This window comes from Anguilla rostrata, chromosome 4 (assembly GCF_018555375.3).
Source record: "Anguilla rostrata isolate EN2019 chromosome 4, ASM1855537v3, whole genome shotgun sequence".
In the NCBI taxonomy this organism is placed as follows: Eukaryota; Metazoa; Chordata; class Actinopteri; order Anguilliformes; family Anguillidae; genus Anguilla; species Anguilla rostrata.
The window spans coordinates 3390201-3406760 of record NC_057936.1 but is presented as its reverse complement, the minus strand read 5'-3'; the positions used below and the strand labels follow the sequence as shown (position 1 = coordinate 3406760).

Sequence of the window (16560 nt, the reverse complement as noted above, 5' to 3'; positions counted from 1 at the left end):
CAACCTTCCCATGGTGAATTTTCAAAAAAAACAATAGAAAGATCAAACACAATACTGAATAGGTTCACCGTTCTACTAAGTACCGGAAAATCCTAGACCACCATTGGAGCCAACTACCCTGCTTCATGAAACACTTTCCCAGGCAGATATTATTATAGAGATTATATTTTCCATTTTGTTCTATTAGTTTACCAGGATAAAATTCAAGGCCTGAAAACTTGTATTAAATTGTTCACTGGAATATACCTCTGGTTTCGTGGTGCTCGGATGGCCACGTTTCCAGAAAGCTGGTATTTATAAAAACCCTTAGATGACACATTAGTGATTATTTTATCTTGGTCAAATCACCACCTCTAACTCTGACTCATGGCTGCGAAAGGAAATGCACAAGCTGTCATGTGATAAGGGGTTTTATTCAGACGGCTCATTTGGGTTTTTGTTCCTGACAGTTAAATCATTTGATTTGTTATACAGGGGGACTTGTTATGAGGTACTGAGCACTCTATAAAGTTCAGATGCACAATAAAATAATGGGGTTTTTCATAAAAGTGCTTTAAATGCAGAAAATTAGCAACAAAAAAAGAACATGATATAGTCAAATAAAACAAACAAAAAAAATCACCAAATAAGACTGAGGCAGGTTCAGTTGCCTTCCAGGCCTGTCCATCAATGTCAGTGTAGTCTGATGGGACAGACTGAGCCTTTACAACAAAACCATATAAATGACTTATCTAAGGTTATCTAAGGAGAAGAATCTGATGTGGCCATGGTTTTTCCATAGATGCTAAAAGGTTGCCCTAAATCAAACCCTTGTGGTGTAAAAATCACCTGTTCTACAAAGCCCCCACCCCCCATCCCCAACCACAGCCACACAGGTTTCCAGGCCAACAAAAATAGAATGCAGAAATACTCCAACATTCCAAACATCCGAGACACTGGGGAAGAATATTTAAGGTAGAAGTGGTCAGTCCAAATGCTGGGTCTATGGTGATTTAAGCTTGCAGGCTGTACGAGGCAACATATCCAAATCCGTATAACTCAGCATTAACTGAAATTTAAGATATTCTGGCACTTCAATACTTGCACATGTTGTTTCACATGTTGTAATAAGGGGGGGGGGGGGGGATCAGGGGAGAATATGATAAATCAGAAATGCAGCCCTGCTTATACACAACAGAGATAATAAGGAGCCAGTTAGACTGATTTTTTTTTCCTGCAATACAATAATTCAATTGCAAAAACAGAACCAAAAAAAAAAAAAAAAAAAAAAAAAAAACAACCCTAACAACTCCGTATCCTCACATGGATGCATCATCTGACACCAAAACAGAAAAGCACCCCACTCCGGATTCTCCCCTAGCTCAGCACTGTGCGGCACACGGGCACCCTCTCCGAGTTCGCCTCCGTGTCGAATGGCACGCCAACGAGCAGCGCTAAGCATACGCTGCGTCAGCCGAGCAGGAAATCGTAGAGGCGGCGGCTAGAATAAGACCTTAAATCAAATTTAGAGGTCTGTCCGCACTTTAAGGGGGCTATTCCCAGCCCGTCCCCCCCCCCCCCCCAACCCCAACCCCAACCCCAACCCCAACCCGAGCGCTTCACAATGTCTCTATTTTTAATTTGGCTGGGAGAAATAAAAATTAAAATAAAATACAATAAAAAATAGTTTACGAGTGAATTAACATGACTTGGCAAAGAGTGGGTTTAAGTGCTATCACATTACAGATCGGGGGGGCTCGGTGAAATGCCTGAGGGGACCGATAACAGGGCAAAGCAGAGGGGTGCACAGCTCCATTTCGGGGGGCGGGGGTGGGGGGGGGGGGGGGCAGGTGTATGTATGCCAGTTTTGGCTCCTATTGATTACCCAGGCATCATTTTCCAAACAGCTGCGCACAACAACAACGTGTGTGTACCCTCCTCCGATGTCAAGCCCCAAAATGCAAAACGTACTCTACAGCCCACCAGGCTCTTTCTGCCTCACAAATTCGGAAGAATTTTTGTAAAAATAAAAATTCAGCGGCAAGAGAGCAGGCGTGAAATTGGCCGTCGTTGTGCACACCCCTCTGACAGGAAAGAGGAGGGAACAAACAAAAACAAAAAAACGGGCGGAGGTCGGAGGTCAGAGGTCGCGAGGTCAGTGCAGCTCGATGAAGGCCTCCATCTCGCGCGGGACGAGGCCCTTGTAAGGCAGCCTGTGCCTCTCGATGGCGCGCGCGGCCAGGCACTGCAGCGTGACGTGGGCCAGCGGCGGCATGGCGTGGCGCCCGCCGTGCCGCTCCTCCAGCAGCTCGCAGGCGGTCCTGCCCGCGGCGTTGGTGGCGTCGAAGTGGGCGCCCGCGCGCACCAGCGCCGCCATGATGTCGGGGCTGCCGCTGGCGGCGCACACGTGCAAGGGCGTGTTGTTGTCGGAGTCGCGGGCGTCCGGGTCGGCGCCGCACTCCAGCAGCAGCGCCGCCACCGCCGCCGACGGGAAGCGGCCCACGGGGTAGCGCCCCACGGCCGTCGTGTCGCGGTCCACCGCCATGTGCAGAGGGGTGTGGCCGTTCCGGGCGCGGGGGTGGAGCTTGAGCAGGCGGTAGACGGCCTGCCTCTTCTGGTGCTCCTCCTCGGGGCCGCCGCCCAGCCTCTCCAGGAGGAAGAGCAGGTGCAGGATGATGGACAGCACCTTGGTGAACTGGGGCGCGTCGGGGTGCCCGTCCCGCTGCGCCACCGCCCGCTCCACCTCGCGCACGCTCCTGCCGAGCACCGCCATCAGGTCGCGGAAGGTGACGCGCGTCGCCACGGCTCCCTTGGCGCGGTCCTGCAGCACGAAGGAGAAGAGCTCGGCGAAGGAGAGCAGGCTGCTGGCGGTCATGGGGCTGAGCGGCTCCAGGTTGCCCTGCTGCATGTCCAGCGCGTACCGCCACAGCAGCACGCAGCGCTCGAAGTTGCCCGAGTCGGCGTAGACGGCGCCGCGGTAGCGGATGTAGTAGGACGTGTCCGGGTGCGCGGGCCCCAGGACGCGCTCGCGCACCAGCAGCGCCTGCATGCGCATCTCGTCCGGGTCCGCGATCAGCGCCTCCAGCTCCTCCGGCGTCGCCGCCTCGCGGGCGTGGTCGTACGCGGGCACGGGGGGCCCCGCGGCGGCGGGCTTGGCCAGGGCGCCCGCCCGGCCGCCGGGCTGCCGCAGCTCCATGGCCCGGCGCCAGTAGCGCATGGCGCCCAGCAGGTCGCGCTTCTTGTCCACGAAGGTGGCGCCCAGCAGCTCCAGGGCGTCCACGCGGTCCGGGCGCGCCGTGCGCGGCTGGTGCACCAGGTACTCCACCACGTTGGTGTGGCCCGTCACGCTGGCGGCCAGCAGCGGCGTCATGCCGTAGCCGTCCCGCTCCACGCGCGCGCCGCACTTCAGCAGCATCTTCATGATGTCCAGGCTGCCGGACTCCGCGCAGTCGTGCAGCGCCGTGTTGCCCTTCACGCTGCGCCGGTTGACGTCCGCGCCGCGCTCCAGCAGGAACCGGGCGATCTCCTTGTGGCCCTTGTAGCAGGAGATCATCAGGCAGGTGTGCCCGTGCCGGTTGGCCACCTCCATGTCCGCCCGGTGCTCCACCAGGTAGCGCACGATCTCCAGGTGGCCGTCGAAGCAGGCGGCGCGCAGCGGGGTCGAGTTGGTCAGCGTCGTGCTGTTGACGGACGCGCCGTGCTTCAGAAGGCTGCGCACGACCGGCAGGTGCCCCGCGGCAGACGCTGCCCAGAGAGGTGGGGCTCCTTCGATAGTTTCCCCGTCGAAATTGACCGAACCCCCAAGTTCCGCATTAACCTTACAATGCTGGAGAAGGTAGTCGACCACCTCCAGGTGACCGTACCGGCACGCGATTAGCAGCGGCGTGCCTCCCTGCGTCTTCTCCTCCGCAAGCGCCTCCAACTCCTGCGGAGTTTTGTTGCACAGCAACTTCTGAATAAGTTTCACCTTCCCGTCTCGAGCCGCGTTGAAAACCGCAGTTTTAATATCCATTTTAACGGCATCCGACACGGCCTGGGGCCATTTAAACCCGTGTCATCTGTGAAAAACGAGAGAAGGATTCGCTGATTCAATGGGAAAACAGAACCCTCTCCCGTGCTCCCACTGCTGGCTTGCATTTTCCAGCCATTTTAAGGCTGCGATTAAAATGGCGTCCTCTACGTTTGACAGGTCTGCGTTTACCATATTCGCTGAGCATCGCGAAAGTTGTAGTCTTCGGAGAGCAGATATGACATTGGATTCAACGGCACCATTGCCGTGCCATGTACACCATTTCCCCAATGTTATTGCGCGAGATCGGCCCGCCTCCGTGTTTTAAGCTGCCAGAGGTCACTGGGACTTGTAGTTTTCAGAAAACAAGCCCTTGTTTCTGGGTGTCAGAATTTCGTGACAGTTCAGTAGCGACGCTGATTTTAGACGTTGCATGGCGAGTCTGTTGTTCTTCTCGTTGAATTATGCTTTTGAATGTCCCGGAGAGAATTTTACCCAAAAAAAAAACTGATGAAAAAGGCCAGCTATATAGTAGGCTAAAATTAGGCTGGGTGGGTTAGGTTAATCGAGGGGAGGTCTTCGATATTACACGGCTATTTTAGGAGAATGTATTGGCTCTGCACGTACCGTTCCGAAGCTATAGCCTACTCAGTTCATCAATAAATCTTAGACCTGCTATTCTGGCGCTAATCAATTATCCTCGCGCTACAAATCTGCCAGGGCGGCACTGTCAACGTCTGATTGATATTAGCGTTTAAAAAGTTGCTACAGAGTGCTGCATTATAGCTAGAGATAATAATTTGTGAGGTTGTCACAGAGACCGGTGAAATCTTACTGGCAATAGAATGAACGTTAACTGGAGAAACGGTGGCTTGTTCATGCCCATATAAACAGTAAATCACATGACAATTTATTTGATGGAATCTATAAAAGGAAGAAAACGCCAAGATATGAAAAATGAACGACGCTTATGTTGTTGGGAAGATTGCACTGACCTACAGAGCACTGAGGACTGAACTTGTCGATACTGCTCTGGTCGGAAAAAATAGCTCAGTCTATATTTTAGCCAAAGTGATGGAAATTACCACCCCAGGCAAAGGAATCGGCTAGTCTAGCTTGTTTCAGGAACTTGAAGTCTCAAGACGAATGAACAAAATAGAGAAAACATAGCCTATAACAGCGTCTAACCGAAGCTTGCAGTGATACCTTTAATCTTCTGTGACTCGAGCGATGTAGTCCTTGAAATTAGTAACGTGAACTAGGGCGATGAGAGCCCGGCTATCCGATGTGTTTTACAGCTGTGCGACCAAACTGTGACCCTGGATTGATTTCAGCGGTTTAAGATCAGGTTTGATCCAGCTGATCCAAGACCAGTCGGAATCGTTTTGCGCCTTACGGGATAATGAAGTTAACAGATTTTTTAATTGGCAATTGCAAAAGAACAGGGCCCCTGGGGTTAAATATAGGCTATTTCGTTTAGCCTATGACACAAGCCCACGACACATGTTACTGTTTGATTACTTTTCTCGTAAATAAGATTTATCCAATATATTTTTTAAAGTTTTTTTAGCCGTACGCTTTTGTCTACTTTTGTTACATATTATGACCATGTGATTCGTAAGGTGTGAGACGGAATTAAATTCTTTAAAGAAACGGTTTACTTTCTTGGTGGGAACAGTTTTTGGAGTGCACGTAGGCCCACAATGAAACGATATTGTTTTACATTATAACAGTTCGCGGGAGGGTTTCACGTGAGTGTTAGTCCAAGGCGTACATGGGTCGACTTTGAACAGAATATGCTTTATACAGATGGTAAAAATTGTTTTTTATGAATCCGTGGCATTGAACGCGATGTTAATAGAGTAGGCTACTGTTACTAAATGTTGCGTTTTTGTATTTTCAATTCAATCAGTGTTTTCTAAATAATGTCGTGGACAATAATCGAAAAGATATCTTATCAGAATGTAATGCATATTTCTCACGGCTACGGCCAACTTTCTTATTAACAAACGTAAAAGAGAGCAATAACTTAAACTTGCACAGTAAAGTGTTCAGTGTTAATTCAACTCTCAGAGTAGCTACATATGGGTCCCTATTGGACTCATATGTACACTTTTACAGTTGAACTAACACTGGACATTTTACTGTGTGGTGCTCTGGCAAATTCTTATATAATTATATAATTTATATAAAATATATAATTTGACCCAGTTTTTCACATTATTATGCTAAATAATGCATAAATATTTATATTGAAATATATATTAATATATATGTTAGATGTTCTTTGTAGTAACACGGTTCAAATTGAATGCATTTATACATTTGTACTTAATAAGTGTAATCTCAGTCAATAAAACTTCCCACAATTTCACCTTCTACCTAACCCTTTGCCACAATGCCACCCCCCCCCCCCCCCCAGATTAATTTAATCTGTCATATGATCTATGACCCATCTGTTACTTACTGTGGCCATGGTTCGTCCCTAATTTTAATTCATATCAAATGTTTTTCTCATTCTATATGCTCAAGTAATGCTTTCGGTTTTTTGTAGCCAAGCATGTGATGAGAACCATTGGAATGTGTCAATCAAACGCAGGGATGGTCTTCATTGGTTCATTCATTGGTTAATGCTCACGGAGCAGTGCAATTTTGTCCAATGAAAATCATGGAGCAGTGCAATTTTGTCCAATGAAAATCATACAGATGGTTTATGACCGCGCATGCTCTGCATGCACCCGCCCCTCCTGACCCTCTTCCAGTTTGTGTTTCACCTGAGTTTTAACGGCACATTTCAAATATAAATGTCACAGTGTTCGGCAGGTAATAATTTGCAGCGCATAAGGAACCAATTTTAGTCAAAATGGAGACAGCATGAGACACTCATTTCAGCTTACATAAAGCAGCAAATATAGAAGTGGCCACAAGTTCGGTTTTTTTTGTTGTTGAAAATTACACTTTATTATAATGCCACCAATCACGCCTTTCAGGAGGCCAGAATCTAACAAGTCAACAGTATTACTCATTCACTTACCCATTTAATCTTCCATTTTGGAGGATGACTGGCATTGGAATGAATTTGAACTTCAACCAGATACAAAAAAGGTGCAGAGGTGTTTGGAAACGATCTGTCCAGTCGGGACAGATGTGTTAATGGGAATTAATAATGAGTAATCTAGGACTGCTAATGGACAAGGCAATACATGTGGACACACATACCACACGTCAGTCACAAAACCTTAAGATTCACTAATATACGTTTGGTTGTGAATGGAAACTAAGAATCTCCACAATCTGCATCAGCTGAGTGACTGCTGTATATTTTAATATGTTTCAGCACATCACAGTTCAATCACTTAGCCAGTCACACTTACAGGCACACATGCACGCACATACACGCACACGTGTACACATATACATGCACACATGCACGCTCACACACACACACATCAAATCATCCCATAATGGTTGGTGCACATACACACATGCACATTCACACACACAAACAAACACATCAAATCATCTTGCAATGCTTGGTGCAAGCATGCACATGCACGCATGCACACTCACACACACGCACATGCACACACATACACACACACACACGAACACACACACACACGCATGCACACACACGCTCACACACGTACGCACACGCACACACACACGCACACACACACGCACACACACACACACATCCCGTACTGCTTGGCGTGGCCACAGCCCCATGCCGGAGGGCAGACTGGGATTTGTTGTCATCTCTGTTCAGTCACACAACAAAATCACTAGTCTTCCATTCAGCAGCTCGGGCAATTCGCTCTTCTTCACTGACTGCACCAATCCGCTCGCTTCCCCCGCCCCTGGGGTGTCTGAGTCCACCGATACGTGATTAAAACATCCTCATTTACCACCGGAAGCCAAGGCCCCGGAACAGGTTCTGCATATTCTACCGGAAAATCCATGCGCTCTGGATCCCCCCTGGCGACAAATATCACAGCGAAAAAAACAACATCTTTTATGCAAAAACTTTTCTCATTGCAAGATAATGTTTTTTTTTTTTTTTGGTGTTCCAAGAGCCAGAAGCAGTCTGATCATCGGCGTATAAATGTATATAGAAAGAAAAAAAATGCACTAGAGGGTTGATTTTCACTGTACTTTGAGATAAGATTCTAATGTGAGGTTCACACCGTATTCATATCTAAGATTAAAATGGCATGTGTCAAGACATTATAAATAGCACTCCCACATTGTCCTGTAGGTAGAAGGCTCATACAATGGGTTCTCAGTCCATTAAAGGTGAAAGCAACCAAACCAGTATTTTTCTCTTGCCGCCAAAATATCCACATCCATGTGAAGCAAATAATAATCAGATCAATTGTTAACAGTCTCCTGGATTTTTTTTTTTTCCCCTTAAGATACATGTAACCTTCCTCTGACACGTTCATTCACCAGAGCAATTAAGTGAAGACATTATAATGATGAACACAGATTACTGCTCCCAGTAACAACCTATAACGTTGCTGCTAATGCTGTTTGTGAAAATAATTGCTTTTTTTGTGCTCATCTTCATTTTATCTCTCGGTGCCCCCGTCTGTGTTGCTGAAAACAAGACGTGCACGTTATTCTGAATGCCCCCCAACCCCCCCCACCCCCCCACCCCCCGTTCTCCTCCAGGCTTTTCTGGATACAGCCGGTAGCTATGCAACCGGACTGTGGAAGAAAAACAGATTGGCGGTGGTTAGCAGTGGTGGAGGGTTCGAGTGAAAGAGGAACCGAAATGGGAGGGGAGGGAAGGGTGGGTCTGGGGTTGCAGACAAATTCTGAGGCGATCCATGAGGTTGGGGTGCAGGGAGAGACGGGTTTCATTTAAATAAATAAACAACATAATGGTTCTATAGCCTATTAGATTATTTGTCTGCAGTCAATAATCTTTCTGCATTCTGTGTCAGATCACGGCACGGCAACACTGGTCTTGCTGCTCTTAGTTAATGTTACTGGAGGGTCAGTGCAAATCTAGGGACCTTATTTCCCATTTGGAAACATCTCTTAGTGCTCTTAATGGCAAGCACCGTGTGAAATTAATGATAATTCTGACGTTACTGTAGTGCAGTAGCCTAATGTCTTTATGTGACATGATAACATTATGTACACACTGGATGAATCTTTTACTGAAAGGAGCTTAAATGGTAAGTGCTTAGTTTGTAATTTATCTCTCTACAGTAACTCACATAGATACTACAATGATAGCCCCACAACGAAGAAACCATACAATTACAGATATTCACATGAATTAAGCGAATGTCTGCGTCATTAACGTCCAGTAAAGAACGTGAAGGACAAATTTGAGTTTGTCCACGACAAATGTCAGAGACAGCTGTGCGATAATGATGAATTTAAATGACAGCGCAACAATAAGAATAATATGCAAGGTTGCGAATTATAACCTAATCTATAAAATTTTAATAATGAAATAAAAACCACAGGCCAATTGTATTTCAATACATTTAAGTGAAAGGTCGGCATTTTTGGGAACATAAGGTTTTAAATGCCTTTATAAAATGGTATTTTACCACCTTGCTGACTGCACATGTCTTGCTTAATCAATCTTATTTTTTCTTACCTAATGCGAAGGGAAAAAAAGAAATGCATTTTGCCGAAATACACATTGGTCGTGATGTTTCCAGAAACGCTAGATAAATGTAAGCCTTTCTTTTAATTTCCAAAAATATATATTGTGAATATATAGTTAGTATAACAGAAATGTCAATAAAATTCACCATATTGACAAACCCGTAATTGAGTGACGGCACTGAATCTGGGTCTGGGAGCTGTTCGCCGTACGAGGTGCTGAAACCGGCAGGTGCTGAACCCTCCGCTCGTCGTTCGTTGATCAGCCGCTGGATCGAAAGTTTAGCTGTTGTGGGGAAAGTTAGAGGACATTAATGGTCATAGCAATAGGTTGTTTATTACTACCGGAGTCGTTAACAACAAGAACGTGCGAAAAAAGGCAAGCGGCGATGTTTAAGTTCTGTCGACAAAAAGTAAAACGATGCAAATGACGCAAATCGCAATAATAATACTAATACTAACATTTAAGACCAAAAGTCCAAAATCTGATACACAAACGATTTTCAGTTTTCATAGCCAACATAATTACTTGTATTCTGGCACACACCCAGCACAGATTCCGCTGGCAAAAAAAAAAATCAACTACAAGCTAACTCAGTCCTCGTGACAGCCATGTCAAAGCCCGGGTTTCTCTCCAGATGGATGCCTGACTCACCGTTTCTCCATGACGAGATCAACAGGTTACTCTGAAACCATTTAAGCATCTCCTATCGCTCTCGTTTCTCGCTCGTCTCTCAGGCGCGACTGAGGCACACGCCAATATGTTGCCCAGAGCCCCACCTAAATATTCACGTAACATTACCTTTTCAAGTGATGTTACTAGGTGCCTCGAGACAGATTCGTTTTTCGTACATACGGTGAAAACGCAGGGAAGGGACGGATTGTTATGGAGGACGGCTTTAAAAAGCAACCAATGGGATTTCGCTTTTATTTTACATGGGCCGATTACCTCATAGCCACCATGCTGCTGTCAGAATAGCCGGAGTATTAATGGGAATATTGTTAATAATCAATACATTGAAATTATTCAATATCTATTATTCAATGTATAAACATCGAATTATGGAGTGTGTTTACTCTTTGTGTACATAATTACGCAAATTACGATATCGATTATGTTTTACTGTACAATTACAAATAACCTTTACTTATACGCGCGAGCACAAACACGTAGGCTACGCACAAACACAAAGACACACTCACGCACACACGGTGATGGAGCACTCTGTATGTATTTGGACACAATTGTTGTTGTTTTGACTCTGTACTCCAGCATATTGGATTTGAAATTCAACAATGAATATGGGGATAAACTATATATATATATATATATATATATACACACACACACATCCATATTGGGTGAACAAGATAGAAATGAGTCATTTTTTGTAATCAGTTCTCCCATAGTAGGGGACCAAAAGCAATTGGACGAATTCACATAAACTTAAAATAAAGTCACCGTATTTAATATCTGGCTTTATTACTGTAAACCCTTTGCATTCTGTCGCTACCACAGTCCGGTGACCCACAGACAACACCGGATGCTGGCCAGCCTCCCTGCTGATGCTCTACCATCTTTACTTTCTGTTAGTTTCTGGGCCTTTTGCATTCAGTCTTGTCTTCAGAAAGTGAAAGGCAGGTTCAGTTGGGGTCAGGTCATGTGATTGACTTAGCCAGTCAGGAATAAACCACTTTTTGGCCCCTGAAAATCTCCATGGTGGCTTTGGTAGTTTGTCTGCGGTCACTGGGCCTCATTCACAAAATGATTCTTATTCTGGGATTCATGACGCAATTTGCAGATCTTTGTTTTTGTACACATCCCAGGTGTATGAGATGATGAACACTGGCTGTTTGTTAATTTTATGCGCAATCCTGTTCATGTGATTAGCATAAGGAAACAGCCGTGAACAAATACAGATAAGAAAAAAAGGGACTAATGGCGAAATGTTCTTGGAAACGTTCTTACACGCAGTTTACGATCAAATATGATCGTACGCATGTTTCGTGAATGAGGCCCATTGTCCTGCTGCAAGTGTAACAAGTGAGAAGCACTCACCTAGGGTTAGATTTGAACCTGTAACCTCTCACTCGCCCAAATACTCAACAGGCGAATGCGCTACCAGTCAGCTAAAGGCACAATCGCCCCTAGCTAAGGGAAATGTTGGTATTATTTTGAACCATCACCAGAGAGTGTTGTCACGGTAACCTGGACACCCCTTTGCCTGGGGCTTTTTCATTGTTTGGGTTAGGCCCTGCAGGTCCAGTGAAGGCAAATCTTAATGCTACAGAATATAATCACATTCTAGATGATCTTGTGCTTCCCCAACAGAAGCACAGAAGGGACCGGCCCTTTCCTGTCTCAGTATGACAGTGCCCCCGGGCACACAGCAAGGTCCATATAGAAATGGTTTTGTCGAGAACAGTGTAGAAGAACTTGACTGGCCTGCACAGAGCTCAGATCTCAACCCCATCCAACACCTTTGGGAAATCAATAGGAAAGCCAACTGTGAGCCAGGCCTAATGGCCCAATCAGTGCCTGACCTCAGTAATGTTCCTCTGGCTGAATGGAAGCAAATTCCTGCAGCATTGCTCCAAGATCTAGTACAAAGCCTTCCCACAAGAGTGGATGTTGTTATTGCAGCAAAGGGTGGACCAACTCCATATTAAAGCCCATAATTTTGGATGAGATGTAGGATGTCAGGTGTCCACATACTTTTGGCCATGTGGCGTTTCTATGCCTATATCCAAGAGAGTGACCTTGATCTGTTGCACAGTTGAAAAGGGGTTATTCTTCGCAAATGAAAGTATTCTTCAGTCAGCCACTGCAGTGGTCTTCTGTGGTCTACCAGGTCATTTGCTATTGTTAAAGCTCATCCGTGCATTCTTTCTTCTGAACAATTTTGATTTTGACACACCCACTGTTATGGCTATGACTGAAATACTGATTTATTCTTATTTTCAGCCCCATTATGATCTGCTTCACTGCCTTTGACTCTTCTCTGATCCTCACATTGAGAGACAACGGCAACAGACTCCTTTTTTGACCTTCTGTTAGCTTTCTTGTGCATGAACTAACGATGCAACACAGCTGGTCAAGAAACAGATAAGCAGCCAATTGCCCAATTACTTTTTGTCCCTTAAAATGGGGGAACTATGTCTGTAACTCCAACATGGTTAATCCAATATGGAATACCACAAAATTAAAGCAGACAGTCCGCAATTTCATCTCACATTGTTTCACTTTTTCAAAAATCTTGTCACTGTCCAAATACTCATGAACTGCACTTCCCTTGATAATAAAGATTAAATAATAATATAAATAATAAAATTACGTAGCCATGTTTTAATTCTCAGACATATGGCAAAATTAGTCTACGTTAATAATGATTCATAAACAGGTGGTACAGGCGTGTATGTACGTGTATATATTCACTTTTCTTAAGCGAGCCCTCCTCCATCTCAGACGTTCACAGCAAATATAACTACGATAAAAAAAGATGGCGGTAAAACAACAATCAGCGCGGTGACTCTCTGCGTACTCCTTACTCCTGACCAGTAGTGGCTGTCCGCCATTCTGGAGGAAGCAGCCACTCACAGCCAGAGTCAGCGCCGCGCGGTCGGTCAGCCCATGGGGAGCGTGAGGAAGAGCTCGGGCGATGATGATGGTCCTTGGAGAGCGGTGCCCGAGGGATGGGGGGGTGGGGGTGGGTGGGGCGGGGGGGTGTTGTGAAGATGCAGCTACGGAAAATGGCAGCCATCTCCAGCCATTAGCTCTAATGCGGGCTGCGTGCGGATGGCCAGGGGAAGGAGCGGAGGGGCGGCACACAAACAGGGATCCGTTTCATTATGGCCACGGCCCGCGAGCACCGGACACGACAGGGAAAAGGGGCAAAGAGGCGAGGGTGAGACCATGAGCTCACAACACTAATAATAGTGAGGAAGAGACAGGAAGTGGAAAGGCCAGGTAGGTTATGTTACACGCGTGCACATCTGCCGCTGGGCTTATTTGTCCCATCGTCAACCTGAGAAGCCCCCGCCCGCCCCCATCGCCCCGCTCCCCCACCTTCTATATTTCACAAATACCGCCTGTCTTTTTGTAACTTTCCATAAAATGCTTTTGCTTCAAATGCTTCAATAGTATTTCAGAAGATGTCCAAGTCTCTCTCTCTCTCTCTCTCTCTCTCTCTACACAATAAATGATAGTGCTCTTGTAAAGTATGCTTTCAAGGGCATATTTCAGAGAAAGGAAAAAGGAAAAAGGAAAAAAAAAAGGTTATTTTTGGAAATTACAATGAAAGCATTTAAAATGGCCGGATCTCCAGTTTTGTTTCTATTCCTCTCAGGGATGGGCAAATGAATGTATCTATGAACTACATATTAAAATGGTGGAGTGTGTAGACTTGCAGTGTGCTGTGTTACTATAACAACAAAGAACCAGTGTATGACTTAATAATGTGTCCCCACCCGTACAGTGAGTGACTCATGTTGTTTTCTTACGTGAATACCTTTGCCCCTGGAGTTCTTCTCATGTCTCTTCTTAGTATTTGTGCTCACATAATTATGACCAGAAATATATAGCAGCTCTTTAGGAGAAAACCACATTCTACATGCACAAAGAATAAACCAGCCAGAAAAGATATGGGCTGATGAGGGACAGAAAATTTATTTTGCATCAATAGCCATTCTTCCATATGAAAATGGCTGACCTGATGAAGGAAGTATTTAATGTCAAACCAATGGGGGTGGTTGAGGTTTGAAAGGACAAACCACCCACTGTGATCACTCTCTGCGGTAATGTGATTTGGGGAAGAACAGATATTGGGGACAAAAACACATTAATATAAAAACACCGTGTTCATTCCTCCCAACTGGAGTGCAAAACAAACTTCAAAGAATATTACAAATCAACCAGGAACAAAGTCCTTCAAAATCACATGCTGATGCATTTGTCACAAGGTGTGGCAATCTAGCCTTTTGTGTCCGAGCAGGCAGGAGACCCGTGTTCCCCTGTGAGCTATGGACATAGCTCATGACTCAAGTTTTATGGTACGCTCAATATTTTGGCGCAGTCACTCAAAGTGCACTCTGCACTGATTTGTATTGAAACTGTGCCTGTGCGCAATTCAGTCAGACGCAAAGCAAAACACTGCACCTTGTGGCCACCGAAGGAATACACTGTGTCTACAAGATGGGGTCAATGTTTTTTTGAAACTGTGAAATAATATATTAGTCTGCTGGCCAAAAGCACAAAACTACTCATCTCACTTCTTCAGTTCAATTGAATTTACAGCCTTCAAACTGTCATAAATTCAGCCTGCATGCAACATGCCAGCTTTACAGTGGTTTGCAGAGGGACCATTCTCATTTAAAGCCCAACCAGAGCGCGAATGATACTTACACAGCTAGATATCGCACCAATGCCCCATGTAGTGCACTCACTGAACAGCTGAACAGTGCACTACATAGACGTAAAGCCGGCACCAGCCTATTGGATAATAGCCGTGAAAAAAGAGTGGTCTGCGTTGGCCGGGAATCGAACCCGGGTCAACTGCTTGGAAGGCAGCTATGCTAACCACTATACCACCAACGCTGCACACGAAAACGGGGGTCGAAAAAAATTGCCATATATTGCAATATTTACAGTTAATACAATATATATGCTTCGCTATTTCAGGCGACGGTGAGGTATATTATTAATGATCAGATCGTAATCGTAACATTTCCAAATGGTCCCTCCTAATCGCCTTAGATGTTTTCAAGGTTGAATTACCATCACAATCAACTCCAAGTAACTATTTCCTCAAAAACTAAAACATCTAACGTTACTGCAACAAATAAAAACAGCTATTTAGGCCATACAATAAATATTTATTGGGGGAAAAATGCATTGAAACTACGTGACGCAATATTATTTAGTTATTACAATTTTAAGTCGGTCTAATGTTGATTTTAAAACAGCAAAGACAAATTTTATTTTCTGTCAAATCCAAATTTAAGACTTTGCTTGAGTAAACCACCGAACGACCCTGCGTTTGGAATTTATACCGGGAAATAATTAGATACGCAACAAACGAACAAAAGCAGCATTTATTTGCTTGCTAAAACAACTTAACTGCTGATAGTATTTTGGTGCGAGGTAATGAGTTTGACATATTCATTAGCATTATCAATGGACGTCGATGTCCTCCATGTTCTGTAGTTAATAATGGCAACCAGCCACATTCAACACATTGTTTTCTCGGAATCGCGTAGCACTGCAATAAGCGCTAGGCCTACATCGGGGTCGATGTTAGAAAAGCAGAGACCATTCCATGCACATTGTGTGATGCTCGTTCCGCATAAACGTGCAAAACGTGGGCTATTACGTTGTGTTGTGATGAGTTTTTTTTTTTTTTTTTAATGCAGGATTTACTTACAGTGCATCTCTGACAGATCATACATCCACTGCGGCTTTGAGCTGGCCAGGCAAACGTTCAAGACATGCGTCGGGGCCTTAGTTTTACCGAAAAGTTCGCTACTCGATCACGTTGACACCACTGAACTCTGATTTATATACGCTCTATGGTTGACACTAACGTAAGATGAGTCCGCCCTTTGTTGTCAAGCCGACCCGGAGCTCTGACCAATCATTATCTCCTGTTTATGAGTCCAATACTCGGATCCAATACACTCTATGGTCCAACTGGATGTGGCAATTCAGACCAACTCTGCTCCCGTCCTAAAACTAGTTAGAAACGGGTTAGATCAGTGGTCTCCGACCCTGGTGCTGGAGAGCTACAGGGTCTGCTGGTTTTTGTTTTCACCTTAAAATCAGCACCCAATTGAGGCCCAAGACACCAGGTGAGTTGAGTTATACACTTTGTTGTACGTCGCTCTGGATAAGAGCGCCTGCCAAATGCCTGTAATGTAATGTAATGAGTTAACTGTGTAATCAACTGCTC

General features: G+C 45.3%; 1 protein-coding gene, 1 long non-coding RNA gene and 1 other non-coding gene across 5 annotated transcripts; all 3 read right to left on the bottom strand.

Moving 5' to 3' along the window:
• Positions 1-1992: 1992 nt before the first annotated feature.
• On the bottom strand, positions 1993-5340 carry LOC135252244 (protein fem-1 homolog A-like). 2 transcript variants are annotated; one of them, XM_064330107.1, is made up of 2 exons: positions 5195-5340; positions 1993-4037 (listed from the first exon to the last, which is right to left on the bottom strand). In XM_064330107.1, exon 2 carries the CDS (start codon positions 3989-3991, stop codon positions 2135-2137), a length of 1857 nt encoding a protein of 618 aa, XP_064186177.1. In that variant the 5' UTR covers positions 3992-4037; positions 5195-5340; the 3' UTR covers positions 1993-2134. The 2 variants fall into 2 exon arrangements, with proteins under 2 accessions (XP_064186177.1, XP_064186178.1); XM_064330108.1 differs by lacking the exon at positions 5195-5340 and adding an exon at positions 4181-5149.
• Positions 5341-9038: 3698 nt separating this feature from the next.
• LOC135252243 (uncharacterized) lies at positions 9039-16388 on the bottom strand. 2 transcript variants are annotated; one of them, XR_010329369.1, is made up of 2 exons: positions 16036-16388; positions 9039-9902 (listed from the first exon to the last, which is right to left on the bottom strand). It is a non-coding gene; the product is annotated as an uncharacterized LOC135252243 (long non-coding RNA). The 2 variants fall into 2 exon arrangements; XR_010329368.1 differs by lacking the exon at positions 16036-16388 and adding an exon at positions 10272-10500.
• On the bottom strand, positions 15138-15209 carry trnag-ucc (transfer RNA glycine (anticodon UCC)). The gene has a single exon. It is a non-coding gene; the product is annotated as a tRNA-Gly (tRNA).
• Positions 16389-16560: the final 172 nt, after the last annotated feature.

Excerpts from the sequence above, each read along its gene's own strand:
- LOC135252244 (XM_064330107.1), bottom strand. The coding sequence starts at position 3,991 with ATGGATATTAAAACTGCGGTTTTCAACGCGGCTCGAGACGGGAAGGTG.